We start from the raw sequence: 27,392 nt of genomic DNA, 5'->3' as shown, positions 1-27,392 counted from the left end.
CATTTTTCTGTTTAAAGATGAAACTTAAACTGTTTTGTTAAAATGATCTTTAACATCATAATTCTTAGCACTGGTTGATGTAGAAATCAAAACAGCTTTTTTTTTTTTTTAAACTTAGTGATCTACATGTTTGTTCAGATGACCACCACATTTCTTTGGGGAAAATAGTGCTCTTTTTACATATGGCTTATTACTGTGGTAGCAATAAAAAATTCACAAGAATGTAGCAGTCATTTAGGTCTGACAAGTGTTAAGGACTTTGTTTCATTTTGGTTAAGCTTCTGAAACAAATTACACCTTTTGTTCTATGAATGTAATTCTTCACTAGTGCTCAGGAAATCTGACTTTGTACTGATCTTGATGAGAGTATCCTTAAGGTTGAAAGACAGCACCCAAGCTGGTATGTTTCCTTCTCTTAGCTGTGGAACGACTTTTCATGTTTGATCTGTTGCTCTTCCATTATTTTCACTAGAGATGTTTTGGAAAGCATCTCTATCTATTGTTCCAGACTGTCTTCAGACAAAATAGGCTTTATGAAATAGGTGGAAAGCATTTCTTTTGGAGACTCTCCAAAACTGAAGTGTTCAGGCATCTTTCTAACTGTTCTCATGGTAAAATTTAGAGATTAGGTATAACTGAAAGCCTTGGTTTTGGAGACAAAAAAAAAAAAAAGGCAAGCTTAAATAAAAAAGCAACTTGTAGAATAGTGGCACCATGCAGATTGAAATTACAAAGAGATGCAGTCTTGGTTCTACTTCAGAGTCATTAGAAATCTGCTTCTGAAATGTTTTGAATGTCCTATGTGGATTGAGAAGCTAAAGTAATTTGTGGCTGAAGGGAAGGGAAATTGCATGTCACTTGGAGTCTCTTGTGATAAATTTGTTACAGGATTGGTGGCTTATCAAGTAGATTTTTCAAATCCCCCTATAGGTGCATTAGGTATGTCTTTTCCACCAGTTAAGAAAGAAGAAAAAGCTTTTTTTCCTAGAATTTAATTCACAATAAAAATTGAACAGAGATTTATATATAAAAATAATTTGTTTCCATGAGAAATCTGGGAAAAAATAGTCTGCTATAAACTCTAGGACAAAGCATGCATATGCATAATATACATTTGCACACATAGAAGTAATAGTTGCTTCTATAGGTGCCATAACTTGATGGAAAACCAATTAAGATTTCATTAAATAGAAGAGATTCTGAATAGTAATTAAATAGAACATACTTTTTCAGAATTAAAGGAGGGGTTATATTTATACATTAGTATGGAGGTGTATTGTGCATGCTTTGTTTTTATCTAAGTACATTTAAATAATATTTTAGCAGTCTTGTGCAATATGAAGTGAGCAAAGACATTCAGGTTTAGTCACCAGACCGATGATGTAAATTATCATTTGTTACTTGTTTACCTTCTACTGTACTCTCCAGGCCTACTACATTGTATCTTGATGTAGCAGCTGATTAGTTGACATTTTTAATTTACTAAATGCAAGAGACTGAAATGTGACATTGCATTTCTAAGAATGAACCCATTAAAATAATTGTATTGTTTTGCAATATCAAATATCTGAAATATGTTAACAAGTAAGCAGAAAGCCTGGATTATACTTCTTGCCCATCTCCTATGGGAGATGCTTTTTGGTGCTTGGCATATTTTTGTAGTCTTGTACACTAACATGATATTTAAGAAGGCCACTTGTATCCTCATGGTTTTGCTCATTAATGTCCCATTCAACTTTTAAAAATGCCAATCAAATTCTCTTCTGCAAAGGAAAGATAATGTGTTCACATAACCTCCTTTTTGTACAATTATGTTAGTTTTGGAGGCTAGGAGTCATGAAGAAGTGAGAGTAATGTTTGACTCTAATAGGACAAGATTAAAGCGTTGCTTCAAACACCTCTTATTCAGATCCTTACAACTTTCCTTCCCCTGAAATGCTGACTGTTATGATATGCTGTTAAAATGGCTGCAGTAGAATATTTAAAACCTTATTTTAAAATATTTTTGAAATATCTTCAAATTCTCATCTTGGTAGGCAGGGCAAAAATAAATCTGATTTAATTTTGAGATTTCATGGAACTTTTAAAAAAGATTTTATTTAAGAAAAAATATTTTGTTTTATCCCATTTATAATGCAGAAAACTTCAAGTGATTACTGTGTTCTGCTATTTTCTAATGTCTTAAAATTATATATTCTCTTGTCCAGTTCTGTGCTTAGGTGCAGTGCACAGAACCAAAGACAGTAATTCAAATGCCTATTTTGTTTACAGTAGAACTGAGAATTACCACAGGCTTTTGTCTCCATATTGCTATCAGCTGTTGATTTCTTGAGTCTTATCAAATCATTTTTGTTTTCTCCCTACTTTTTATCTTAATCAAAGGCTTAGTTCTCTGAATGTGGTAGAGAGGTAAAAAACCCAAACACACACAACACAAAAGAGCTTGCTCTGATTGTTGGCATAAATAATGCTGGGATTTAAAAGAAAAAAACCCTTTTTGATAGGATCTTTCTCCTAAAAAATTCTTAAAGTGAATGAGTCTTTTTTTGATGGAGTATGTTCTCTAAGGGGTTAAAAGATAACCAGCAGAATCTCTGCCTTTCAACCTTAAGGGGATGCTATTGGTACAGAAAATATTTAGGAGTCTAGACATGACACTAAAATGGTAACAAATTAATTCTGGCTTACATTTGACAGAGGAATAATAATAAATTCTGAGTGGTGTCCTAATCTTACTGAGGAGGTGATGAAATTGAATCCATGTCCATGCATTGTTATTTGAAACTGAGTATTTAATAATTCATGTAGGCTCTGAAGGTAAATAGAACTGGTGAATTGCATGCAAAGTTGGTACTATTCCAATCCTATCAACAGGAAAAATAGAAGTAAAAACATCTTAGCAAGATAGACGCAAGATAGACACTCATTAAATAAAATATCACAAATGACAATTTAGTACAATCTTACTGCAATTTTATATATACCTCTGTGCCTATAAAATTGATGCTACAATGGCAATTTCTTGCAAACTTTAATGAAAGGTAAAAAAGTATAAGAATATGAATACAAATAACAGGTGATCATAGATACTACTGGTTGATTACTTGCTTTCATTTTTTAGTAGGCTTTAGAAGATTTCTCACAAGAGTGAAGTCCAGTATTTTGTGAGAGATGACAGTAACTTGCATGTTAGAATGTTGCAAAACTATATTATAAAAGAAATAAGCTGCGTGCTCTGAAGAAAGTTCATTAAATCTCACAAATGCTTCTAAATAAAATCAATTTACTTCAGTGAAATACTGATGGTATGATAGTATTAGGTAATTATGATAGTAATTAGGTAAACTTTTACTGCATGATGGTATTCAGTACTAAGAATTAAATGAGAGATTTATTCTGAGACTCCCAATCTCAGACTTTAGAAAATCAGAAATACTCAAATCAGAGATTCTCAGACTGGTTTATGGAGTTGAGGATCTCCAAGATTTTGGAAAAGGCATTCTGAATATAAAGCAAGGTAAAATCATAGAATAGTTTGGGTTTGAAGGGATGTTTGAAGGTCATGGAAGCAAATCCCCACCCTGCAATGAGCAGGGATATTAGTGGCTTTCAATTTAATATTTAGTCTTTAAGTCCATATGGATGGTGTGAAATCTTGACTGCAGACAACTACCTATTGCCTGTCAGCTTGTGCTTTTCCTAACTTAAAGAATATATGTTCTATTTTATAAAACTTTATAAACAGGTTAAAGCTTTACATTTATATTTTCAGACAGATGATACTCACTGGGTGCGTGGCATTTGCCCGACATGTTGGACCAACACGTGTAGAAGCTGAACTTTTACCACAGTGTTGGGAGCAGGTAACTGATTAGTGTTTGCTTTATGCTCCAAAATCAGTTAAAAGTTCATAAATTTGAGTTTTACTTGTTCGAGGGGGAGGTTTTGGGATTGGTTTTCAGAAAGATATTGGGATGCTCTTTGTTCTCATCATATATGTTTTTATCTACCATAAAAACACCTCAGAAGCAGAAACCTTACTAGAGACTATCTGGAGAGATTTTAGTTATCTGCTTGTATCTGAATAAGCTTGTTATACTGAAGTGTAGATAAGCCCATGTTCATCATCAATGTTGTATAACATATTGCTAGGTGGGTACCTTTATAATTTTACTCTGCCTTCCAGCCTGTTGGAAATCCATTTTCATTCAAAGATTTTATTTGCTGATTTTTTTAATATTCTATTAAGTCCCTGGAGCAGTGTCCCTAAACCAGCTAGTTTAAATTCTTAAACAGAAAATCAAAGACCAGAGTACTCATAAGCAGATCTCTCATAGATGGGCACCTGTGCGATGAGCCTGAAGTTTACATGTCACTTGTAGAATCAGTGATCTTTTTCACAGATACTCCAAATTAATGGAAATAACTGAACAACCAAATGGAAATGTTTTTACTGTTTCATCTGATGCATTGAAGCAGAACAACATGAGTTCAGGTGAAAATCTGTTGTATTTTCCTAACACGTTGAAGGAAAGGGAGTTCATCATTGCCTGAAAAGACAATGAATAACTAAGCCATGACGGAATGGGAATGACTGCTTTGATGGCAGAGTCTTTCTGGTCTGGTAGTTTTCTACTGTTCCTTGCATAACACAGCAATCTGTGTTTCACAATGAAGTCTAAGCTTTAATAGCCTTAATGCTTTCTGACAGTAGAAGTACGAATTATATGCAGCGTTTGTGCTTGTTGTGAATGACTGATGTATCTGTTGATTAAGTGAAGGTCTCATGACAGTAGTAGTTTGAAAGGAGCCATACAAAGAATTCTGTATTTTTGCCTAATTTTGTAAGCAACATTTTGTTTTCTTAGTCCTCATGAAAATGTGCTTGAAAAAACTATCTCACCTCGGTAAGAGCACCTTTTTCTCATCCACTTCTTGCAAATTGCTGATGCAAAAGAGAAATTAGTCCAATTGTACAAGTACAGCATATCAGACTGCCAAGTCATATGGCATAGTGCACTTAATGCAGTTTGCCAGACTTTCTTTGGCAGTACTGGAACCAGGTCATTATTTTCTCCAGCAAAATACCAGCTGAATCTTGCTGTCATAAGTCTTGAGTTTGTAGAAGGAACTCTAGTATAGACATAATTTTCTACTTTTTGCAGTAGATGTATAAATCATGAAAAGGATTCATGCTCTTGCTCTCCAACCAAAATCTGTTCACAGATGCAAAGGAGTGGGCCCTCAGGAAATTCATCCTTTTCATTGATACATTGTGGAGCTCAGTTATCAGACTAGTCTTTTTAAACTCTCTACCTGCTCTTTTGCAGGTAAAATTTGATAACTGACTCAGTTTAGTTGAAGGCTCTGTGAATGCTAAAAGGGTCACTCCAAACTAGTGACCAGTTATTGGCTTCCAAAATTGGAATACTGCTTACTAAAGACAAAAGGAAAAGAAATCATAATAAACATTTTAGTTACATTTAGTTTCCAAGGGCTACTCATTTTCTGTGAACAGAAACCTGACAAATTTTGGTCTTTTTTTCTCCAGTATGTCTTTGCAATATCAGGGGTGATATTTATATTGCCATGCCAGACCACCTAAACCAGCTGAAACTAGTCATTGCTGTTTCCCTCAGGTAGGCAGAGCTCCAGAAGATTATGTGTGTCTCTGCTGCCTGTGGGGAATTTGCATTTGAAAAGGTGGTACATAAGTAAAAGATTTTAAAGAATAATAAAGAAGTTAGGGTTGGAAGGGACCTTAAAAACCATTAGCTCCAAGCCCCATCCAACCTGGGCTTCAACACTTTCTGGGATGGGGCATTCACAGCTTCTCTGGGCAACTTGTTCCAGTGCCTCACCACCTTCACAGCCTAGTAGGTTTTAAAGCAGACTCTTACTTGTCCATAATATTTTTCATCTATGAAATCTCCATACTTACAAAAATTATTGCAGGTGCTCTGCTGATGAATGAATGCAAAATAATGATAGACACACTCAAAGAGCATTCTCCCATGCCTGAGACCTCAGTTTAGTCCTGAAGCTTACGATTTGTTAATTTAAGTCTCTTTGAAATCATCTTTTCCACAATTGATTCTTGAGAGTTCTCAGTAATTTCATACCAGAGCAGTCCAAGTCAGGCATCACTGTTGAATGTGCCAAGCCAGTCATCCCAGAAAGTTGTCAGGTTGGTTGTGTCATTTTTTTCTATGTAAATACACGCTGGCTATTTCCAGCCACCTTCTTGTCCTTCAGTGTTTGGAAATACTTTGTAAGGCCGATTGCTCCAACACCTTCCCAGGAGCTGGTGTGAGGCAGACTCATCTGTGTTTTACTGGGTTCTCTGTCTTGCTTTTCCTGAGGGATAGCAGTGACATTTGCTTTCTTCCAGTCCTCAGGAACTTCCCCCATTGCCACAACATTTTGTTAATTGTCAAGAGTGTTCTTGGAATTACGTCAGCCAGATCCCTGAGCACTCATGGGTACATCCCCATCAGGGCCCACAGACTAGTGTATGTCCAATCTCTTCAAATATTTCCTAGCCTGCTAGTTTCTGCCCAAGGTCCTCCTTGTGCCAGAATTTGGCATGGATTTTAGGGACCTTAGACTACTGAAGGCAAGTCTTTCAAGACAGATACAAAGAAGGCAGTGAGCACTTTGGTCTTTTTTCATGGTGAGATGGCTGCCTCACCAAGGCTATACACTACATAGCAAGAAAAAAACAGCTGCACCAAATGCTTCATATCCTATTTTACCTGACAGCATCAAAAATTCACATTTTACTCTCAGCATGTTAGCATAGACTTTTATATTCACAAAGTATTGAAACGCTTCGTTCTTTCATTGTACAACTATTACACGAACCACTAAATCAGAATGCACACTTGATTCTGAAGTGTCAATAAAAATACTAAATTTGTAAGGCAGAATTTTCAAGCAACTTTTGAGTAGAAAGGGGAAGTATCACAGGATCAAGTGGTTCTTGGTAATATGAATTGTTTTTAGAGGTGTGACATATTTATGCTGGACTTGAGAGTAGAGCTTTAATAGAATGCAAATGTGTTTAGGCTTCTACAGGTGTCTTCTTTTGACTGATTGCTCAGCAAGACCTGGGCAGCTCTGCTACACTGCTTGGCTCAGAGCACTAGAGGGCACTTGTGCAGCTCTTGGAGAAACAGTGCTTCTGAAAGGCTTCATAAGACAAAATATTTCATGTCATGCTAGTTCAGGAGTTATGCAGATTCTTTAGAGTACAGCAGGCCCCACGCTGCTTTCCTTTTTATTGCATATATATGCATGCTTCTTATATACATATGGGCTTCTCTGACTCTTTCCCTACTATAAGCTATGTCTTACAGGACAACTGCCTCACTTTTATGCCTCAGTGCAAGAATTTGAGGCTGCCTAGTACCCAGCTGCAACTTCTGTGAGCTCTATCAGTGTTTATTGAGAAGGTGCAGACACACCTCTCTAACAGGGTGTGCACCCCTCTGCAGTTCATTCTAAGCACATTTAGTTACTGCAAAGCAAATAGTCCATCTGTTTCTCTTTACCAGATCAACCACAAATACCCAGAGCGACGGCTACTGGTAGCAGAATCCTGTGGAGCTCTAGCACCTTACCTTCCAGTAAGTATTAATAGACTCCAGATACCTGCTAGGGAAAGCAAGGGAAAAATCTGATGCATGATGTAAGCATCCTTTATAATTTTAAATATTACCAAGTGTGTATGTTATGCATAGACAGTCACATTGTCTTCTACTTTATATCACGTGAAATTCACTAAGTCTCTTTAAAAGGGAGATAGTTTGTTATGAAGAAATACAGGTTAATCTAGCTATAAAATGTTTCTAAAAACAATATGAATATTCATTTCAGTAAAAAATAGGTAAAGAAAAGATAGTTAGGACCAATTAAGGAAACAATCTATGAAAAAGGAATTGGCACCCAGTTGTAGTGTTCTTCGGACACTGTGGAATGTTACATCAAGAATGCTGCCATTTAGAAGAAGCAGTGAAATTATGTCAGTGGTAAACTAGAATTTGGAGCTTCAGAGAAAGGGTGGGGGGAGGGAACTTAAAACCCAATTTCTCCAATTTAGCAATGCAGTGATTACTTAAAGTCTAGGCCTATAGTAGTTTTACTGCTGTTAGTTGTTTTGGTTCCATGTGAATGAAAGGACCTTAGTTCTGTGCTTAGTAGGACAAATGCCTTTCTAATGAAGCTACTGACATTTTATATTCATTCATCTTCCGTTGTGAAAGCTGAACATGTAATATTCATAAAGGAGTTGATGGTTGGAGGAAGGGCTTTTGTTTGTTAGCACTAATAGAAGTGGAAACTTTTTATTACAGTTGATGCAAACCCACATTTCTTGTTTCATTTGCTTTAACAAATGTGTTTCTCATTTACAAACAGAAAGAAATTCGTAGTTCATTAGTACTTTCCATGCTGCAACAAATGCTAATGGAAGATAAGGCAGATCTGGTACGAGAAGCTGTGATCAAAAGCCTTGGCATCATTATGGGCTATATTGATGATCCAGATAAATATCAACAGGTATAATTTGGTTTGGGTTCTGTATGTGTAAAATGCTTTCTATAGATATTTCATAAATAAGGAATGGAGTTGTATAATAATAGTGGGTTGTTTCAATTCCTGCATTTTTATTAATTCTTTCCAGATACTTTTAAAAATTGATTATTTATATGTATGTTGATTTTACTATATCACCAAGACAAAACAGAAAAACTACAAGTAGCCTTAGAATTTCAGGTGTAAGCCTTATACAGAAGCTGCTCTAATAGTTCATAATTTGCCTTTAAGAACATACCACTTCACTGCCCATCTGATATTATTAGCCAGTTTGGCGTCATCACTTACTAACACAGATTCATTTGCTACAACAAAGCCTATGTATAGTTCAGCTTAATGCTGCCCAATAATGTTTCACATAAGTGAAAATAAAGAACTTTTCTCTTTGAGTTTTTGAAGGCAGAGTGGTAAAATGTGTGTATCAGTTTTTGGGAAATAATTGCATTCTTTACTGTCTTTTACCAGGGTTTTGAACTGCTGCTTTCAGCTTTAGGAGACCCTTCAGAGCGTGTGGTTAGTGCAACACATCAGGTATTTTTACCTGCTTATGCTGCCTGGACAACAGAACTGGGAAATTTACAGTTCCATCTTATACCTACACTGCTTAATAAAATTGAAAAATTGCTCAGGGTATGTCCTCAGCTGTTTCTACATTGGAGAATTTTCTATGTATTCTTTACTTGTACTTTGGAAGAAGGAAAAAAAAAAGAAAAAACACCAAACCTCCCACAAACTAAACATAATCTTCTTTAATACTGTTTTGTTTTATAGCTTAATAGCATTTGTCCCATATTTAAATGGTGTAGGTTTTGTTAAACTGCAGTTTTTATTAAAGCAAGAAAAGTAGATTTGAATGGTTAAGTTAGGTAATTTCCAGTTATGATCCAGTTTGCACATTTCATTTGATAGATATCTCAAAAGTTCTGGAAAAATTGTGTGCCTCAAAACTATCTAACACGCTGGAAGAAGATACTTGCTCTCAGAGTACAGGTGACTTGTTTATTCAGTTTAGATGCCTTGGTCTCTGAGGCAAAGGATCCACATTTCCAAAATGTGCTCAAAAATGGTCTTTCAAAATATCAGTCTGTTCATCAGCATGAGCTGCTAAATGCCAAGGCTATATTGCCTGAATCTTTTGAGTAGAGGTGACTTAAGCAAAATATGCTTATGATTAGGCTAAATTGCTTTATAATTAGTGTGTCTGGGTAGAAGCTCATCACAGATGTATTGATGCCTTGCCAGGGAATACATGCCTAAGTAACTTGGAAGCTTTCAGTTTGGCTGACCTGTTCATGCCCTGTTTGTTTCAGGAAGGAGAACATGGTTTGGATGAACATAAGCTCCACATGTATCTGTCCGCCCTGCAGTCATTGATTCCTTCGCTGTTTGCACTGGTGCTGCAGAATGCACCTTTTACAAGCAAGGCTAAACTTCAGGGAGAAGTACCACAAATAGAAGGTAAATTTTTAATTTCTGTTATGTCAATTTTTTTATATTGGTCTGCCTTAATAAATTCTTAAGTAATGCTTCCTTTTTTCATCCCTTGCTATGCTTGAGATACCTGATTATCACAAAAAAACTTCTATCTATTTTTCTCTACTTCTTATAAGAAGCTTTTAGAAAGCAAAGCAGTTTTAACTGTACTTCCTAAGGGTTTCTAAAAAATTTATTTTCATTAATAGCCAGTAATAGCTCAGGAAGGCTGGCCCCAGATTTAATTAATTCTTACAAATTCATGGAGTGGGAAAAACACAGCATAATGCAGCAGCATCACCCATCTGTTATCTATCTGTGTAATATCCTAGAAGCCCATATCATCCCTGGAAGTGTTCAAGGGCCAGGTTTGGTGGAGCTTTGAGCAACCTGGTCTAGTGGAAGGTGTCCCTGCTCATGGTAGTAGAGTTGGAACTAAGTGATCTTTAAGGTGCCTTCCAACCCAAACCATTTTAGGACTGAATGGCCTCATGGTGAAGTTGTCCTTAGATCAGCAAACCTAGCCTGTGGAGTGTTTTCTACTGTTGCAAATACTTTAAAGATGTTATTGGTAACACCTGCCACATGCTGATGATAGTGCTGTGTGTGAAGATGTAAAGAAAGGGTAACAAAGGAGAATTTGGAAAGTAGCTAGTGGTACTTTACTGTATGATACTCCTTTGAAAATGGATGTCATGGTAAGGCTCATCTATCTGACTTGAGTAATTTGAAGATGAGCACTTTTTCACTGAGTGGTCGCTACTTAAATAACAAATTCAAAAATTTCAGGTTTCAGCCTAGTCTTCTCCAGGCTGAACAAGCTCAGCTCTTTCAGCCTTTCTGCATAGGAAAGGTACTCTATCTTTTTGTTCACACTTTTGTAGCCATCTTTGGGACTTGCTCCAGTAGGTCCGTGTCTTTCCTGTGCTGGGGACCCCAGAGCTGGATGCAGCACTCCAAGTGGAGTCTCATGAGAGAGAAGCAAAGGGCTAAAATCACCTTCCTCATTCTGCTGGCCACGCTGTTTTGGATGCAGCCCAGGATAGTGTTGGTTTTCTGGTCTGCGAGCGAATATTGCCGGGTCGTGTCCAGTTTTGTCATTGACCAGCACCCCCAAGTCTGCTCTCAATCCCTTCATATCCCCCAACCTGCATTGCCCTGACCCAGATGCAGCACCTTGTACTTGGCCTTGTTGAACCTCATGAGATTCTCAGTTCTCAAGCTTATCCAGGTCCCTCTGGATGGCATCCTGTCCCTTAGGTGTCTCACTGCACCACTAGCTTAATGTCATCTGCAAACTTGCCAAATGTGCACTCGATCCCTTTGTTTGTGTCATTAGTGAAGAGAGTGAACACTACTGCTCCCAGTATGGACCCCTGAGAGGCACAACTTGTCACTGATGTCCATCTGGACATTAAGGCCTTGATCACTATCCTCAAGGTGTGAGCATCCAGTCAATTCCTCATTCACTCAAAAGCTGATCCATCAAATTCATATTTCTCCAGTTTAGAGAGGATGTTTTGGGAGACTGTCAGAGACCTTAGAGCAGTCCAGATAGGTGACATCTGTAGCTCTGTGTTCCCAGATGTAGTCACTCCATCCTAAAGGACCGCTTGGTTGGTCAGGCAGGGTTTGACCTTGGTCAAGCTATGCTGGCAATAATAATAACTAATCTCCCTGTATTTTCTCTTTTTAACGGAGGGTTACACAATCTCTTCAGAGATGATTTTAACTCACTGATTTTTAAGAATCAAACTGATAACGTTATAGAGAAGGCACTTAATGAGTTTCACAGTTTCTTAGCTGTTGTTTCTGACATCACCTCCATGGTATTTTCATCTTCTTTCGTTCATGGTTGCTTGTTCTCTGCTGTTGCAGTCACTAGGTTTCCCCGACCCGTGTCACCTCTTCAGGACGTTGCTGTCATCATTGGAAGCCGCGAACAATTGGCAGTGCTGTTGCAACTGTACGATCATCAGCTAGAACATGAAGGCACCACAGGCTGGGAGACTCTGCTATGGGTAGTCAATCAGCTGTGAGTTAATTTGTGTCTTAGGATACCTCATTTTAAAATGTGTCAAAATTAATAGGTCTTAAGCATGGTCGTGTTTAACAATTACTGAATATAAGAATGCTAAGAATGATTGCATTTGAAAAATGCTAAAGAGGAAAACTTAATTTATTTTAGGCATTTTAATTTTCATGCTGAATTGCCTTTGATTTTATTCAGAAAATATCAAGTCTAGCAGAACATGTAGGTAACTATTTGCTCTGAAAAGTTGTTTCTTTTATTTTTGCATCAGTATAGTTAATTCTCTTGTGAAATAAAGACTGTTGTATTCTGACTATCTCATGATAGCAACAGATGTTTGAAAATATGGGTCAGATTTTTCTGGCACTTAAACCTTTGCTTTCTTCATGGGTCAGGAATTGTACAGAACATGTAGCTAATTTTATTAGAAGCAGTAGTGCTCTGTATGTGTATGTATTTATTAATATAAGCAATAAATCTATACACATGTAAATGGACAAAAGCAAAAAGTTAGTGTTTGATATCCTTTTGTTTCCTGATTTTTAGGCTACCACAGCTTATAGAAATAGTTGGCAAGATCAATGTAGCATCAACTGCCTGTGTCCATGAATTCTCTAGATTTTTCTGGAGACTTTGTAGGACATTTGGGAAAATTTTTACAAACACTAAGGTAAGATATTACTTTAAATATTCTACATACTTGGTAACATATATTCTCTATATTTACAGTATGTTGGAACAGCCACAATTTGTGACCATTTATATTTTCATGTCACATTGATGTTTATCCATAAGTACATTTAAACCTGCTATTTTTAGAGCTCTCTTTGTGTCCTTTTCTGGTTTTGCTAATTTTGCCCAACCAGGGACATTTTTTTTTTTAACTATATTCTTCATATTTCCTTTGTGAATGACAGAGAGAGTAGGAGAGATTCTGGTTATTTAACAACTTTCTTTCTTCAGAGTAGCATAGTGTTCACTTTTTGCAGTGTACATAAGATCTTGAGCTTTACTTGATTAAAAAATTTGAAGTTGATGCCTTCCCAGCTTGAAATATTTTCTGCAGGTGGTATCTAAACATTTTTATCAAGGAATTGTATAATTTTTCTCAATAAAATAACTTCTGAATAAAATTTAAAAATACTTCAAAGGAAATTGTCAAACATGAGAGGATTACCTGAAGATAAAACTGTTAGCAGTACATGCTACCTCCAGAAAGGGGATTATTGTTGTTTTGTTTGGGGGATTTTTTTTTTTTTTTTTTTTTTTTTTTTTTTTTTTTTTTTTTTTTTTTGGTCTTTGTTTTGCAATTCTCTTTATTTTTCTAAGTTTATTGACACTGGTAACAGGTCAATTACCATTGACCAATTCTTACATGGGATTCATCATCCTTTGCATAGGTAAAACCACAGTTCCAGGAAATCTTAAGACTGTCTGAGGAAAACATAGGTAAGTAGATTTTACTGAAATAAATTGATCTTAACTGCAACAGGAAAAAAACTTTCATTCTCTTGTTCAAGTAACATCGTCAGGCTGCAGTTCTCAAATTTGTTATCTTTGTGAAATGTTGAAAAATCTAGTCTTAATCTGAATGGAACACTCTGAAGTTGTAAATTGTGTGCAAGGTAAAAAAACTCAAATCTAAATACCTCTTGAGTATTATTTAAGCACATTTCAGTATATATGCATATAAATTCTTTATATACATATAAAAGGATTATTGAATATATAATGCTTAAATGCACACATGTAAGTCTACTATATATAATATATATGTTCTATACTCATATGTATGTATGAAACCTCAATTCTTCACTGTGTTTCATTAGATTCCACAGCAGGTAATGGAGTGCTAACAAAAGCCACAGTTCCCATCTATGCAACAGGGGTTCTTACATGTTATATTCAGGTAGGTTTGGGTTTCTGTTTCTTTGTTGTATAATAGTGTCTGAAACTTATTTTTAAAAAATACTTAAACATTACTGTCTTAATTGAAAACTTACTGTTCTTGTGCTTTGAAGATAGCTAGATGAATGGGCAGCTGTAAATACATTTACAAGCTAAGTTTTCTAGTCAGGTGGTGATGCGCATTTAGATCACGTGTTACCATGCCCCTCCATCAAAACTCTATTAATGTTATTCCTGAAACGGGTTCTCAGCCATTTAACTGTAAACTTGGCAGGACATCATGGTGCAAAACTTACTGAAACAGGTAAATTGCCATTTGAAGCCTAGTTGGAGTCTTAAAATTTTAATGTTACCTAGTAATGAAACAAGCACACTATAAATCTTACCGAATCCTCCAACAATGAGCAGTCAAGTTCTAGTATATACATATCTTACAGGAAAAAAAAGAAATTCTTCATAGTCTTACAAATGTTTAGTGGATTATGACTTACAAACTTTCAGGAATCATAAATGTGCTTAAGTACTGTTCTTAGAAGTTTCTCTAAGAAAAGAATTTATGCATAAGTATGTGCTTAGTAGATGAAACACAATCTCTTCATGTGTTTGCTTTGAAAGGCTCTTGTTCTTATAAATACATTTTTGAAGTTCCTAAGAAAACTGCTAAATGCTTAATCTCGTTAGTTCTTTTTCATCGTTTGTCTCCTCTGCAGCTGTAGGTTGCCATCATAACCTCAGCAATCCTTCCAGCACATTCATCACCATACTCCCTTCTTCCCTTCTTTCAGGAAGAAGACCGCAAGCTGTTAGTTGGATTCCTAGAAGACGTAATGACCATGCTTTCACTGTCCCATGCTCCTCTTGATAGCCTGAAAGCTTCCTTTGTGGAACTAGGGTAAAGAATACCTTGGGTTGACTACATCTAAATACATTAGAAGCTTTTATTAAAAGCTGCTAATCTCTTTGTAATTTTAAATAACTGTGATGCTTTGGGTGAGTAAAGGGTATACTTGCTTTTTTTCCCTGGTGTAAATGTAATTTCTAGGTTTAAAATATAGCAGTTAAAAAAATAATCTGAAGTGTAAAAGAGGAACACCAAAATCCAAACAAAATATTTCTACAAAAATAACTCATTGAGAATACAATGGAAATTAATTTTGTATTTACCATACTATTGTCATTTGTTCTAGATACATATTTGCATTCTATATAATTCATTATGTTCTTAAGGTTGAGCTTGGGGTTCTTTTAATTAACGTGAAGAAGGAACATATTTTCTAGACTGCAGCATGTTGCGAGGCTTTCAGAATGAAATAAGTATTTTGCATCCTTCAGAAAGGAAAATGCTAGAGTTTTAGATTTGTTGAACAAGGAATTCTTAAGACTGCATTTTTTAGGTAAAGAGCACATCCAGGGCTTGGGAGTATTTTTGTTTGATCAGTTGCCCAACTGTTTTGTTCTAGTGCAAACCCAGCTTATCATGAGCTACTATTAACTGTTCTGTGGTATGGAGTTGTGCATACTTCTGCTCTTGTTCGGTGTACAGCAGCTAGAATGTTTGAGGTAAGTGTTGTACAAACTGTTTTTCACTTTTTTAAAAGTGGAGTGTATTTTTTAAAACGGGGATCAATCAGACAATGTTGCTACATTCTTAATAATTACAAGCAACTTAAATAAGCTGTGTACTGTGTGATGGAGCAGGAGGTTGTTGTTCAGTTGTTTCTGTATCTGTTCTCTGTTCAACAGCACATCTTTCTATAGGTCTGTAGTTAAATATAAGCATCTCTGAGTTTTAACTTCTGCTTTTGCTATTCAGCATATCATCAGTAGTCTAATATACAACTTACCATTTTCAGTAGGTCTTGTATATGCTCATACAATGCACTTGCATTGTAATTCAAACGAGTTTTCTTTGTGGTAGATATGGTGAAGACACACATATAACCAATTCTGTATTTTTTTGTAGAAATTTAAAGAATTTTAAAAGAATTTACAGTCACTTTACCTCCCTCATAATGACAGCTTCATTTTTCCCTTAACACCTACAAATTTTGGTCAGAATAAAGACTGAAATTTATACCTAGTAAATTTGCTTTTATTTTCACATCATGCCTTTGTTTCATCAAATGTTCCTTTTAAAAGGCATATGTAAAATCTTTGGGACATACTCCATTGGCTTAACAAAGAAAGAACTTTCTGTCCTTTGAGTGTTAGAAACACATATTTCTAATCACCATTCCTTTTTCCTTCTCTTTTTTTTTTGTGCATTTCTTCCATATATGCCTAGTTTGGATAGCTTTGGAGGGGACCTCTAGCTGAACCTGACATCTTGTATCCATTTGCAAAAACAAATCTGAAGGCTGCCTCAGAAAAAAAGAGCACTTAAGATATCCATCAGCTTTCTTTAGTGACACTCTGCAAGTTAGAGCAGAAAGAGCAGTTAACAACCACAACAAGCTCCATCCTCAGACTTGAACTGAAAACATCCAACAATGTCCTTTTTTGATGGGTGTTTTGGTTTTTTTTATGCCCCTCCTTTTAGAAAGGAAATGGCAATTTTTGGACACTATTGCAATCTATTTTCATATTTTCCCTCTCACAAAAGTATTTTTTATATCCTATTTGTAGTGATAAGCTCTTTTCCCCTAATAAATATTAGCCAAATATATGAAACACCTCAGTTACAACAAGCTGTTGTCTTGGTTGCAGCTTCTTTTCAAATTCAGCTGCATGTTGATTTTTCAGGCAGTCTATGCATGCCATTTCATATCTTGTTTCTTAGCATATTTCAATTTTTACCAAAGCCTAGGCAGCTTTTTTTTAAATGCTTTTCTTACTTGAAAATAGTAGCATATTGCAATTTCCTGGATAACCATGGTGTATACATATTTATGCATGGTATTATGTAAATTTGGGAAGTCACCTGTGCAAAGAGGTAGTAATAGTTGGTTTCACTGCAGGAAGATTCCATCACTCAAGAAATTTCTGTAACCTCAGAGGCTGCTGAATGGCAAAGCCCAGTGACTAGATAATATGAGGAAGAGTATGTGACCTGCAGGACAGCTGTATAAGAACAGTGACAATTCTGAGCAGAACAGAGACTGCAGGCCCAACTGCTTTACCAAACCTTTACAGTCTGTTAAGGGATAGAAGGAAACAGAAGTGATGTGGGGCCTTTCCACTCCCTTGCTCCTTTGGGGCTGGAAGCTTTATGCTACCATTTTAAAGCTGTAGTATGTATAAGTAATTATCTAGAGGAATCAAAAAAAGATAACAATTTACATTGTCTGTCTCACTCTAACTTACACGCTGCTACACAGCTTTGCCCACCCAGCTGTTCCTGTTGCTTCTGTGTTATGTTTGTAGTCAGCAGCTTCCCATTTGAATGTTGATGCAAACAAATTTGATTGCTCTGATTTGAACGTGAGTAAGTATAAGTTGACTTATACATAAGCTTTGCTGGTCTGTTTGGGTTCAGGGCTAGGGACACATCTTCAGAATGACACTTGTATTATAAAGCATGTTTTATTTTCTGTGTGATGGAATGCATCTGTTCACCATGCTTTACCATACTTAAAAATGTGGCAGACCAGACAGGAATGAAGCTGAGATCGTTCCAAATTATTTGCTAATTATACAAATCCCAAGTGTTTTGTTTTTTTTTCAAAGCACTGTATAACTGCTGGGCTTTTCTCTAAATTAAGGTTCATAAAGAAAACTCAAGTCTCTTGTTTGTCCAAGATTGAAAATTATAAGCAGTCTCTATTTTAATAAATGTGAAAATTAGTAAAGCTTTATATGAGAGCAAAACCATCATAAGCAAACTGAGCTATGTCCTGAACAGCTGTTTGAAGAGTAGCCCATGAACTCAACAGATTGGCACTTGGAGTTGTTGCCAATGTAAATAGTTGTGAAATGTATTAATGTTAAAATGTTGTAGTTGAACTGACATCCTAATACTTTCTGAATAACAAGTATAAGATGTTGCAACTTTGCTACTCCAGGTGCTTTGCAGCAATAGTGTCTTATGTTCTTACACAGCTTCTTCCCGTTCTTCCTTCTCCAGTAATTGTCTGTGAGGCCACACTCTTCCATGTCTGTGTGCGCTCATGCATGTACACACATATATGCACACATAAATGTTTCTTAATAGGAGCAACTCCTTTATATAGAAACTTCTGAAAAGTCAGATTCCTTCCAGTATTTTACAGCTTACTTTAGTTTAAATTCAGAGTTGGTAAAGCAGGTTGCTTTAGTTGCTCTAACAAATAGCAAAATGTAAAATCTTCTCTATGTAGAGGATGTAAATACTGTCTGGTTTTGGTACTGATACACTGACAGCTACTGCTTTTCCCAGGGGAATAGATTAGGATTTAATTTGTGTTCATTATGCATTATGAGTAATCAGAATATTGCTAAATACTAAAAAGACATTTCATATTTCTCATATAAACTTACTGATAAGATCTTTGTATTCATCTCCTAAAACCAGCAAATACATGCAGACTTCCTTACATGAGACATAAAATGGAAATATCTAATCTTTCCTCTTTTTATTAATGAAGACAAAACCTACCATTTTGTTGAATATTAAAAAAGTTTGCAACTTGGTTTGAAAATTAGTAGGTTTTCATATGAAGAAAGCATGTAAAGGGCATTTGCAACGTATGCAGCAAATGCTTGTGTATAGCTACATAGGTAATGTAAAAAAATCACCTGGGAACATCTGGATTCAAACAACTTTGTTGTGTTCATGGGTAATGAGTTTTACTGTGATTTCAAGCTTTTAACGTCTGGGATGCAGTGCAACAAACACATCTCTTCCTTAGTTTGCAAAAAGACTTGAGGAAATACATTTCATGGATAGTTCAAGGATTCTCCATTTTGTCCCTGCACAGACCAGGATGTATACTGCTTGGATGGTTGTTAAATATCAAGGAGTCCTGAATGACTTTCAGGAAAACATTTTGGCATCTGGGAAGGTGCTGTTTGTCTCATTGTAAAAGGTGTGAGACGTATCACTCACTATGGGAAAATCTACATGCATTTGGCCTAGTCAAGACTTCTGTGTTGCATGTGACAGCCACCTACTATGATAAATATGGTGTGTTGAGTTAGGAACAGCATTTACATGAAATCGTCAAATTCAAATTGACATTGCTTTAGTACTTAATTATGTAACATAACTTTATTAATAGTTATAATCGTATCTGAAATAAAACATGCAATTACTTGCTAAAGGTTTGAATTTAAAATACCTGAAAATAAAGAAAACATTGTATTGTTGAATTAGTCATGTTTGTGCTGATTACCAGACCACTTTAGCTTTCTTCATGCCTTTGCATTTATGAAGCTCTAGTGTAGCAGTATTTGCTTAGCTTCTAATTTTGGTTTGCTTTTTGTGTTTTTTCTTTCTCTCTCTTGGTTGTGCCGTTCTTCTTCCCATGATACTGTGCTCGCTCTTTCCGTGCATCACCTGTGATACCCCCCTGCTCCGACCATTCAGCTGTTGGTGAAGGGGGTACATGAAACTCTGGTAGCTCAGAGAGTTGTTCCTGCTCTCATTACTCTCTCCAGTGACCCTGAAATGTAAGTTCCCTGTCTTATATACCTAGCATCCCTCTTAATACTTAGAAAGAAATAACTATCAGTTATGTCTCTTAATCTAGCTGAACAAAAATTGAATTACTTTTGAAGGAAAGTAACCTTTAAATCCCTTCTTTCTAAATAAAAAGGTTTACTGCAACACTTGGAATTAAACTGCATAAAATGCTGAATAAACTTTAAATAGAAAACTTAAATCCATGTAATTGAATTTTTGTTTATCTTTAATCATGTTCTCAGTTTTCAAATTTGCTTACATCATTTCTGTCAGAAAGCTGAATACTACTATTCTGTAATGCTATCAGCTTTGCTACTGCAAAATTAAGTATCATTTGCATTAATGAAATGCAGAGTAGTTTTGGCTGCATCTCATTTCTGATAGACAACCGTGGTACTTCATTTCGTGGACATTTTGATGTGGTATTTCTTTCAAGCTAAGAAGGGATGCTTTGCTAATCTCACTAACAACTCGTTACTAACAGATGCTCCAGCATGAATAGAGTCTTAGTGGCTTTAATGTCTTGTGTGGGTGACTAAACCAAGAACAACCCCAAGAGTCTGCCTGCCCATCCTCAGTCACAGCTAACCCAGTTCTTCACGTTTACCAAAGCGTTTTTTATTGCATGTTGACTGGTTTACAGCTGACTCTTCGAGGCATGAGTGAAGCATTAGTTGACAAGCGGGTTGCTCCGGCCCTTGTTACCTTGTCCAGTGATCCTGAATTGTGAGTTTCAGACTGAGACCTTGAGATAATCCTGTCTTTTTCCTGGTCTGCTTTTTTTTTTCTTTTTTTTTTATCTTTGTCATTGCTAGAAACTAATGTAAATTAAAAGTACTAATTTTTTAATTTTTATATAAGTAATTTTGTTCTTGGTGTTGAATACATCTTAAAGACCCTATTCTTCTATTGTAGCTCAGTAAGGATTGCTACAATCCCTGCTTTTGGGACCATCATGGAAACTGTTACTCAGAGAGAGGTAAGACGCGTGTTGTCACCTGTGTTTTTGTAGCATAAAGAAGAGGATGATTTTTTAATAAATCCAAAAGAAAAGAAAAGGCAAGCCATAAATTCTTTCTTTCTTTCTTTGTCATATTCTCTTCCAAAGTTCTTTCTGGTTTTGCAATGGGCTATTTTTCTGTCTAAACAAACCAACCCTTGTAACTAATAAAAACATTTCCTTCTAAATCTCAACCAAACATAAACAAACAGAGACAAATAAGTAGAGGGGAGGCCTGTACTAGAAGATGGGAAATCCCATGCTCAAAATGTTTTCTAAAACCTTCTCCAGTACAGTTGTGAAATCTAACTCCATTATTTCCAAACAAAATAGTTCTATTTTAAAATGGTGACCAAAAACATCCACATATTGTACTATCGTATATTATACTTTTTTAGGTGCTTTAGGGTATCTTGCTTGACTCCCAAATACTTCAGAAGAACACAAGACTCTTGTTGTTCCAGTCGTATCTGCTGGTTTAGCCCTTGGTGTCCAAGATGGCACTGAAAGATATAATGATATTAGCAAAGTACTCCTTGAAGATAATGCAGGGATGCAATTCCTCCTCATTCTTTTTATGATGATACCATGGTAATAGATAAGAATTCTGAAGACAGTTGGGATTCTGCTGTAAACAGTAGAAAACTGGATTTTGTTTCATATAACAACTGTGCAGTCTGTAAGTTTTTGCAGCTTTTTGCAGAGCTTGCATTCTTCCCGTAATTTCAACATATTCTAAAAGAATGTGTTTGAGGAAATGTGAGTAATGTGAGTCAAGTCAGTGATGACTCACACGTACTTGGACGATGGAAAAGTTAGAATTTTGCAGCTTGGAATGCATACCTATAATCAGTTGGGAAGAATATTGTTTTGTTACCACAAAGAAATTACTGCATTCATTGCACTAATTATAATAACCCTTACAGTACGGAGGTGATAGCACCTTCCAAAATACATCATAAAATGTTACTTTTTTCAAGTTTGAATCCAAATTAAATACCAATCTCATTTTTGGTATTCTAGCCTTTAGTTGAAGAAATCTTTTTAATTCCATTAATTTTATGATGGTTACTTTTGCATCTCTGTCCTCTGCAAAAAACATTTCAACCTATTAATTGAGATACATTACCAAAAATGCTATTAATTGATTTCTAATTAAACAGGAAAACTCTGTAGTTATTAGTTATTTAGTAAGAGGGAAACTGTAATAGTAGGTAAAAAGAGGGAGTATCTCAAGGAGATATTCAAAGAAACCTCAGGAGGAAATATTAGCTATATGGGAGCACCTGTCTGTTGTTAAAAGACAGATCAGATTCAAACCCTGGTAACAGTCTTTAAAACATAGAGGTGCATTGAAGAGTTTGAAACATCCTCTTAGGAAAAAATCTATAAATTAGAAGAAAGTCCAAGATCTGTCATCTGAAATACAGAAGATTGTAAACATACTCTGAACTGATCATAACATAACATAACATCATTTTGTATTCTTTCTATTTCTCTGGGAATTTTTAAGCTTCTGGAGAGAGTAAAAATGCAGCTGGCATCTTTCCTGGAGGACCCTCAGTATCAAGACCAACATTCTTTACATACAGAAATCATAAAAACATTTGGAAGAGTCGGACCTAACGCTGAGCCCAGATTCAGAGATGAATGTAAGTTGCATCCATGGGAAGATGCAGTCTTCTCTCTGTCCAAAACTAATAGGTATGCTGGTTACATTGATGGGGTTTTTCTTTCTTTTCTGTAAACTGTTGTTATTTCAAAGGTACTCCAGGGTACCTTTTTATTTTAGGTGATGCTACCACAAATTTTTATTTCAAGTTTGAGTCAATCTATTAAATGTGCAAGGGCAATCCCATCAAAAACGATTGTGTGCAATTCTTATTCCATGCTGATGTGTGAAGTTTCAAATGCCTGCAGTTGCCACATAGCACCTGTTTAATGCTAAACAAGTCTGTGAAAAGTAATTTCAAATACTTATTCCTGTATTTACTTTTCCAGTTGTTATTCCGCACTTGCACAAGTTAGCCTTGGTCAACAACCAGCAGTCTGTTGATTCGAAGAGATTGGATATCGCTACCCACCTGTTTGAGTCCTACAGTGCTCTTTCCTGTTGTTGTATCCTTTTTTCAGGGGAAGTCTAGCTATTATTTCTCTGGTGGTGAGAGAAGTTTAATATTAGAGAAATAACTAGGTTTGTCTTTGAATCTGTGATATAAAACATGATCTATTCAATATAAGGGGGAGGTTTTCTGAGATGGTGAATATCATGGAGTAGCTGGACACCAGGTGCCCACCAAACTACTCTCCTTCCCCTCCTCAGTAGGATGGGTAAGGGTGGGGGAGAAAATCAGATGGAGGAGAAACTCGTGTCAAAATAAAGGCAGTTTAATAAAATATAAGCTATGCATGGAAGCAAAGCAAAACCAAAGATTTATTCTCTACTTCCCAGCTATTTTCCAGGAAGCAGGGCTTCAGCACATGCAGCAGTCGCTCCAGAACACAAACATCATAATAACAAATGGTGTCCTGCCCTGCCACCACCACTTTCTCTTAGTTTTTATATCTGAATAGGCACAGTGTAGAACATCCCTCTGGTCAGTTTGGGTCAGCTGTCCAGGCTGTGTGCCCTCCCCCAGCCTCCTGATGGGGGGAATGTTTAGAGAGAGCACTGATGCTGTGCCAGCGCTGCTCAGCAGTAGCCTAAGAACTGGTGTGTTACCAACACCTTTCTAGGTACCAGTGCAAAGCACAGCACTGAGGGCTGCTGTGCAGAAAATGAACTCCAACTCAACCAGTTCCCCGTATGGTGGAACTGACAGATGCTTCAAAAAACAAAGCTAAAAAAATAAAACTTTTGATCTTAAACAATAAATCAAGGAAAAAAAGCTAAAAATAATTATATGGATGTATGAAATATATGATGTTAAATATGTTTAAGATCTTTTCTCATTTTTATTAGTCATTAAGTGTCAAATGCTGTTCCATTTTCTTAGTTGTGCTGCTTCCCTAGTGTTCCATAAAGCAACATTATCAGAATACAGAAGAAAAGTATAATTTCAAAAGGCAATCCTTACAATACCTTAACAACCCGGGTTTTAGTTATTTCAGAGGATTTAATGGTCAATCACTTTTTACCAGGACTGAAGTGTTTACGAACCGACATGGAACATCTCTCTCCAGAACATGAGGTGAGCAGTAAACTATGTTTACTGAGTATGAGATGTCGGTGGCAGAAGTTAAAATGCGATGGCATTTAATACCAGAAGTTAAGGAGAACTGCTCATAAGTGGTTCAAAACATGACATTGAGGAGGTTTCTTTCATAAAGAATAGGTCACATAATTTCAAAACCAGTAAAATCTTGTAAAATATAATTCTAAGCTGAGGATCTCTGGAGACAAATACTCAACCATCAGAAATGCATGTCAAAACACAGATCTTCCTAGACTGAAGGAAAAAGGAAATGCTTTTGTTTATGTTTTTGGTTTTGTTTATGTTAATCAAACCAAGGATGCACTAAAATCATTGGGTACAATATATCCAAGGAAATGTAGATAAAAATTGTGGAGTGCCGGAAAGAAACTATTAAGGATTAGGGAAGTGAAGTCCTAAAATACTTGGGGTACACTTCCTATCTGGATTACTGTGTCCAGTTCTGGGCTCCCCAGTACAAAAGCATGGACTTAGTGGAGAGAGTCCACTGAAGTGCTGGAGGAGAAAATGAGGGATCTGGGACTGTTCAGCCTTAAGAACAGAAGGCTTGGGTAAATTTTATCAGTACCTGAAGAGAAGGTCCAAAGAGGACAGAGCCAGGCTCTTCTCAGTGGTGCTCAGTGAGAAGACCAGAGAACCATGGGCAGAGCTGAGTTTTTGGGGTTATTTTTGTGAGAAGGACTGAGCAGTGGCCCACATTGTCCAAAGAGGTTGTGGAGTCTAAATGCTTGGATTCTCAAAAGCCATGTGGACATGTTCTTCCTCGGCATTTGGCTTCAAGTGACCCTGCTTGAGCAGGGGGTTGGACCAGATGATCCTCCAGGGATCCCTTTCAAACTCAACCACTCTGTGATTCTGTGAATTGTAAAGAGCAGATTAAGAGAAGTAGACAGGACAAGATGGGAGTGAACAAGATCTTCTCTGGTAGGAGGAGCTTACAGAAAGCAGCAAAAAACCCAAAAAAGTTAGCAGAAGAAGCCAGCTTAAATAACTTGAAAATCTTGGCCATATGCACCTTTTTGATAAGTACTTGAAGAGGATGAATACTAACAGAGACTGAAACAAAGAGATGTTAATAGATGAATACTAACAGAGATTGAAACAAAGAGATGTTAGCAGAAATAAAAGAGATGGTTGTTTCATTGCATGTTGGGGAAAATCTTAAGAGGATGAACATTTCAGGGGATGGAGGAAAAGATTTAATCAGAATGTACAGAAGAGTACTGTTGTAGTCTTTGAAGGTTAATACTGCACTTTCATGAATTACTGCACTTTCATGAATTACTTTGTATGTGAGAAAATTATTTTCTTTTCCTTGTATTTGCAAAAGTGACTGAATTGAGATGGCTGTATTCTCTAGGAGTCCAAAGTTCTTATATTCAGTAACAAAGTTCCTTCTTCCAGTTACATTTGCCATCTAAAAGCCTATAGTATCAATCTTTTGTTTTCTATATATTATTACTGGAGGAACTTTTCAACCTGAAAGAACCTGAGTTCAGAAGGCTGAGTCAGAAGAAACAGCATCACTCAAAAGCAACAGAATTGTGTTCCATACCACAAGCAGCACTGGAGGTGTGGCAATGATAGATACTCTGTGTTCAGAGAGAGGTGGAAGATGGACTGGGAGGTCTTAAACATATATCTGAAAGCTGCAGTTAGGCAAAAGTTTCATTTTCTTTCACCAGTGGGATAACTGATTGAATACTGCTACTTCATTTTTGTAGTTAATGTAACTTCTAAGGTTTAAAGACATAGTCAGTTCAAAAGATACCCTGAATTAGAACAAGGGGTTTGATTGAGTTTGAATCTTGGAAGTCAGAGAAGGAACTGAGGACAAGGGGTTTGATTGAGTTTGAATCTTGGAAGTCAGAGAAGGAACTGAGGACTGGAATAGGATTTAAAATAAATCAATAAGTAAAGACAGCTCTCAGTCCTCCATTACCACATTCTGCATTACTGTGCTTAAGTGACTTCAGTCATGATGCCAAAGTGCTTTGGTTTTTTAGCCAGAGAGCAATATAAAATTAAAAAATATTTGCTCCTGCTCCAGTGGGTTAGAAAACTCACCACAGGCTTTACAATTTTTATCCCTTTTTTTGTAGAAATGGATATCTAGTGCTTGATCAGCTTCTCACTTCAATAGGATGTTTGTAGGCATCATGATAGAGGCTTCTGAGGCACAGTGAGTTCTAGTGCCTGTCTTGGAAGCCTTCTATCTGAAAATCATGTTTTCTGAAATGAATGTCATTTACTGTCTCAAATAATTAGACATTTGCATAAACAGAATTAAGCCTTTTTTCATTATTTTGGCCTCTGGTGTTATTCATGATTCAATGGCATATCACTTGACAAACACACATTGTCTAAATCACAGAGCCTTAGCTCTAATGGTTTTAACATTAGTACAGTGATTATGCTCATCTTGGAAGGGTAACATTGTGGAATTGGCTTGTGTGGTCCTGTCTGGCAGAATTTACCACTCATACCTCATACTTGTTTTCCTTTCTTTCATATAAATAAAAGTGTAAGTTGAGCATTTAGGTCAGACCTTCTCAACTTTAAAGGAAACATTTCACCTTGTGCAGACATTCAGATACTTTACCAGCATCTCTAGTTCAATGTCAAGTCCCTTCTTCCTCATTTTCCACTTGCCTTCTATGGGTTTTCAAAGTAAGTGGATTTGACTTGCACGATAGTGAGTCAGTACTTGGTAAAAATATTTAGTCCATATACTGCAGTATTGTTTATAAGACTTCAGAATGTTAAGTCTCTTAAGTGTCTCTAAATATAGAGTTAGTGCTCTAAAATATTTCTCTTTAAGGAGATGTGAGTTCATAATCAGTCCTATGACCAAACAAGGAGAACCTAAGGGAATAGGTCTGAGCAGTATGTGCAAAGCCATAATGTAGAAATTTAGAAATTAATTTGCAGAAGACGCAAGAATTGCTCCACTTCATCCCAGAATTACACAGCCTTCCCAGAAGGAACTGTGCAAGGGATGGGAAAGCCATCCTATTATTGAAATAATCCTGGGTCCTTGATGAATTATTCTCCCCTTTGATCAAGGCTTCATACTGTTGATACTTGGAACATTTGGATTCAGATGTACAAAAATGTAGGAAAGCTCCAGTGCACAGGTGGAAATGATAAGTAACAAAAATTATGGCGGCTGTGCTTGAAAATTTCAGGGCTTCTTTGGTACAGAACAAAAAGCTTGTTTTTTCACTAGAATTCTGAATGTATTTGTCTTGTACCTCAGTACTCTTGAGCGTTAAGTATTTGTATAACATTTTATGCAAATGGAGGATAGCAAATGTAGCAGGAAGAGTTGTAGTCCTGTTTGAATGCCGCTCTCTGAAACACTCAAGGGTGCGTAACACCTGCTACCTAAAATGTTTCAAATGCTGAAGTAAGACTTCCGGATAAATAGAGTGAGCAGTGGCACATGTCTGCAGACCAGGCCACATCTTATTAGTGTAATAAATGGTTGTGCTGCAGACTTGACGGAAACCAGAATTTTAATTGTTACAAATACATTTTAAGATAGTTGTCAGTTGGTAGTAACCGTTA

General features: G+C 36.3%; 1 protein-coding gene across 5 annotated transcripts in view; it reads left to right on the top strand.

The window, feature by feature from the left end:
• RELCH (RAB11 binding and LisH domain, coiled-coil and HEAT repeat containing) overlaps positions 1 to 27,392 on the top strand; it is a 77,384-nt gene that overhangs the window by 42,338 nt on the left and 7,654 nt on the right. For 2 of the 5 annotated variants that reach the window (XM_053976195.1, XM_053976229.1), the window contains 16 exons: positions 3,773 to 3,863; positions 7,557 to 7,628; positions 8,419 to 8,559; positions 9,061 to 9,225; positions 9,906 to 10,053; positions 11,947 to 12,103; positions 12,647 to 12,770; positions 13,501 to 13,549; positions 13,930 to 14,009; positions 14,794 to 14,900; positions 15,469 to 15,568; positions 19,512 to 19,594; positions 20,523 to 20,586; positions 22,121 to 22,259; positions 22,609 to 22,725; positions 23,710 to 23,798. In XM_053976195.1, the coding sequence (XP_053832170.1) occupies positions 3,773 to 3,863; positions 7,557 to 7,628; positions 8,419 to 8,559; positions 9,061 to 9,225; positions 9,906 to 10,053; positions 11,947 to 12,103; positions 12,647 to 12,770; positions 13,501 to 13,549; positions 13,930 to 14,009; positions 14,794 to 14,900; positions 15,469 to 15,568; positions 19,512 to 19,594; positions 20,523 to 20,586; positions 22,121 to 22,259; positions 22,609 to 22,725; positions 23,710 to 23,798 (1,726 nt within the window). Of the gene's footprint in view, positions 1 to 3,772; positions 3,864 to 7,556; positions 7,629 to 8,418; positions 8,560 to 9,060; positions 9,226 to 9,905; positions 10,054 to 11,946; positions 12,104 to 12,646; positions 12,771 to 13,500; positions 13,550 to 13,929; positions 14,010 to 14,793; positions 14,901 to 15,468; positions 15,569 to 19,511; positions 19,595 to 20,250; positions 20,334 to 20,522; positions 20,587 to 22,120; positions 22,260 to 22,608; positions 22,726 to 23,709; positions 23,799 to 27,392 lie in introns of those variants that run through there. The other 3 variants (XM_053976202.1, XM_053976213.1, XM_053976220.1) reach the window with 3 other exon arrangements.

This window comes from Vidua macroura, chromosome 1 (genome assembly GCF_024509145.1).
Source record: "Vidua macroura isolate BioBank_ID:100142 chromosome 1, ASM2450914v1, whole genome shotgun sequence".
NCBI classification, from domain to species: Eukaryota; Metazoa; Chordata; class Aves; order Passeriformes; family Viduidae; genus Vidua; species Vidua macroura.
Note: the sequence above shows the minus strand (reverse complement) of the source record. Positions and strands in the feature narration are given on the sequence as shown.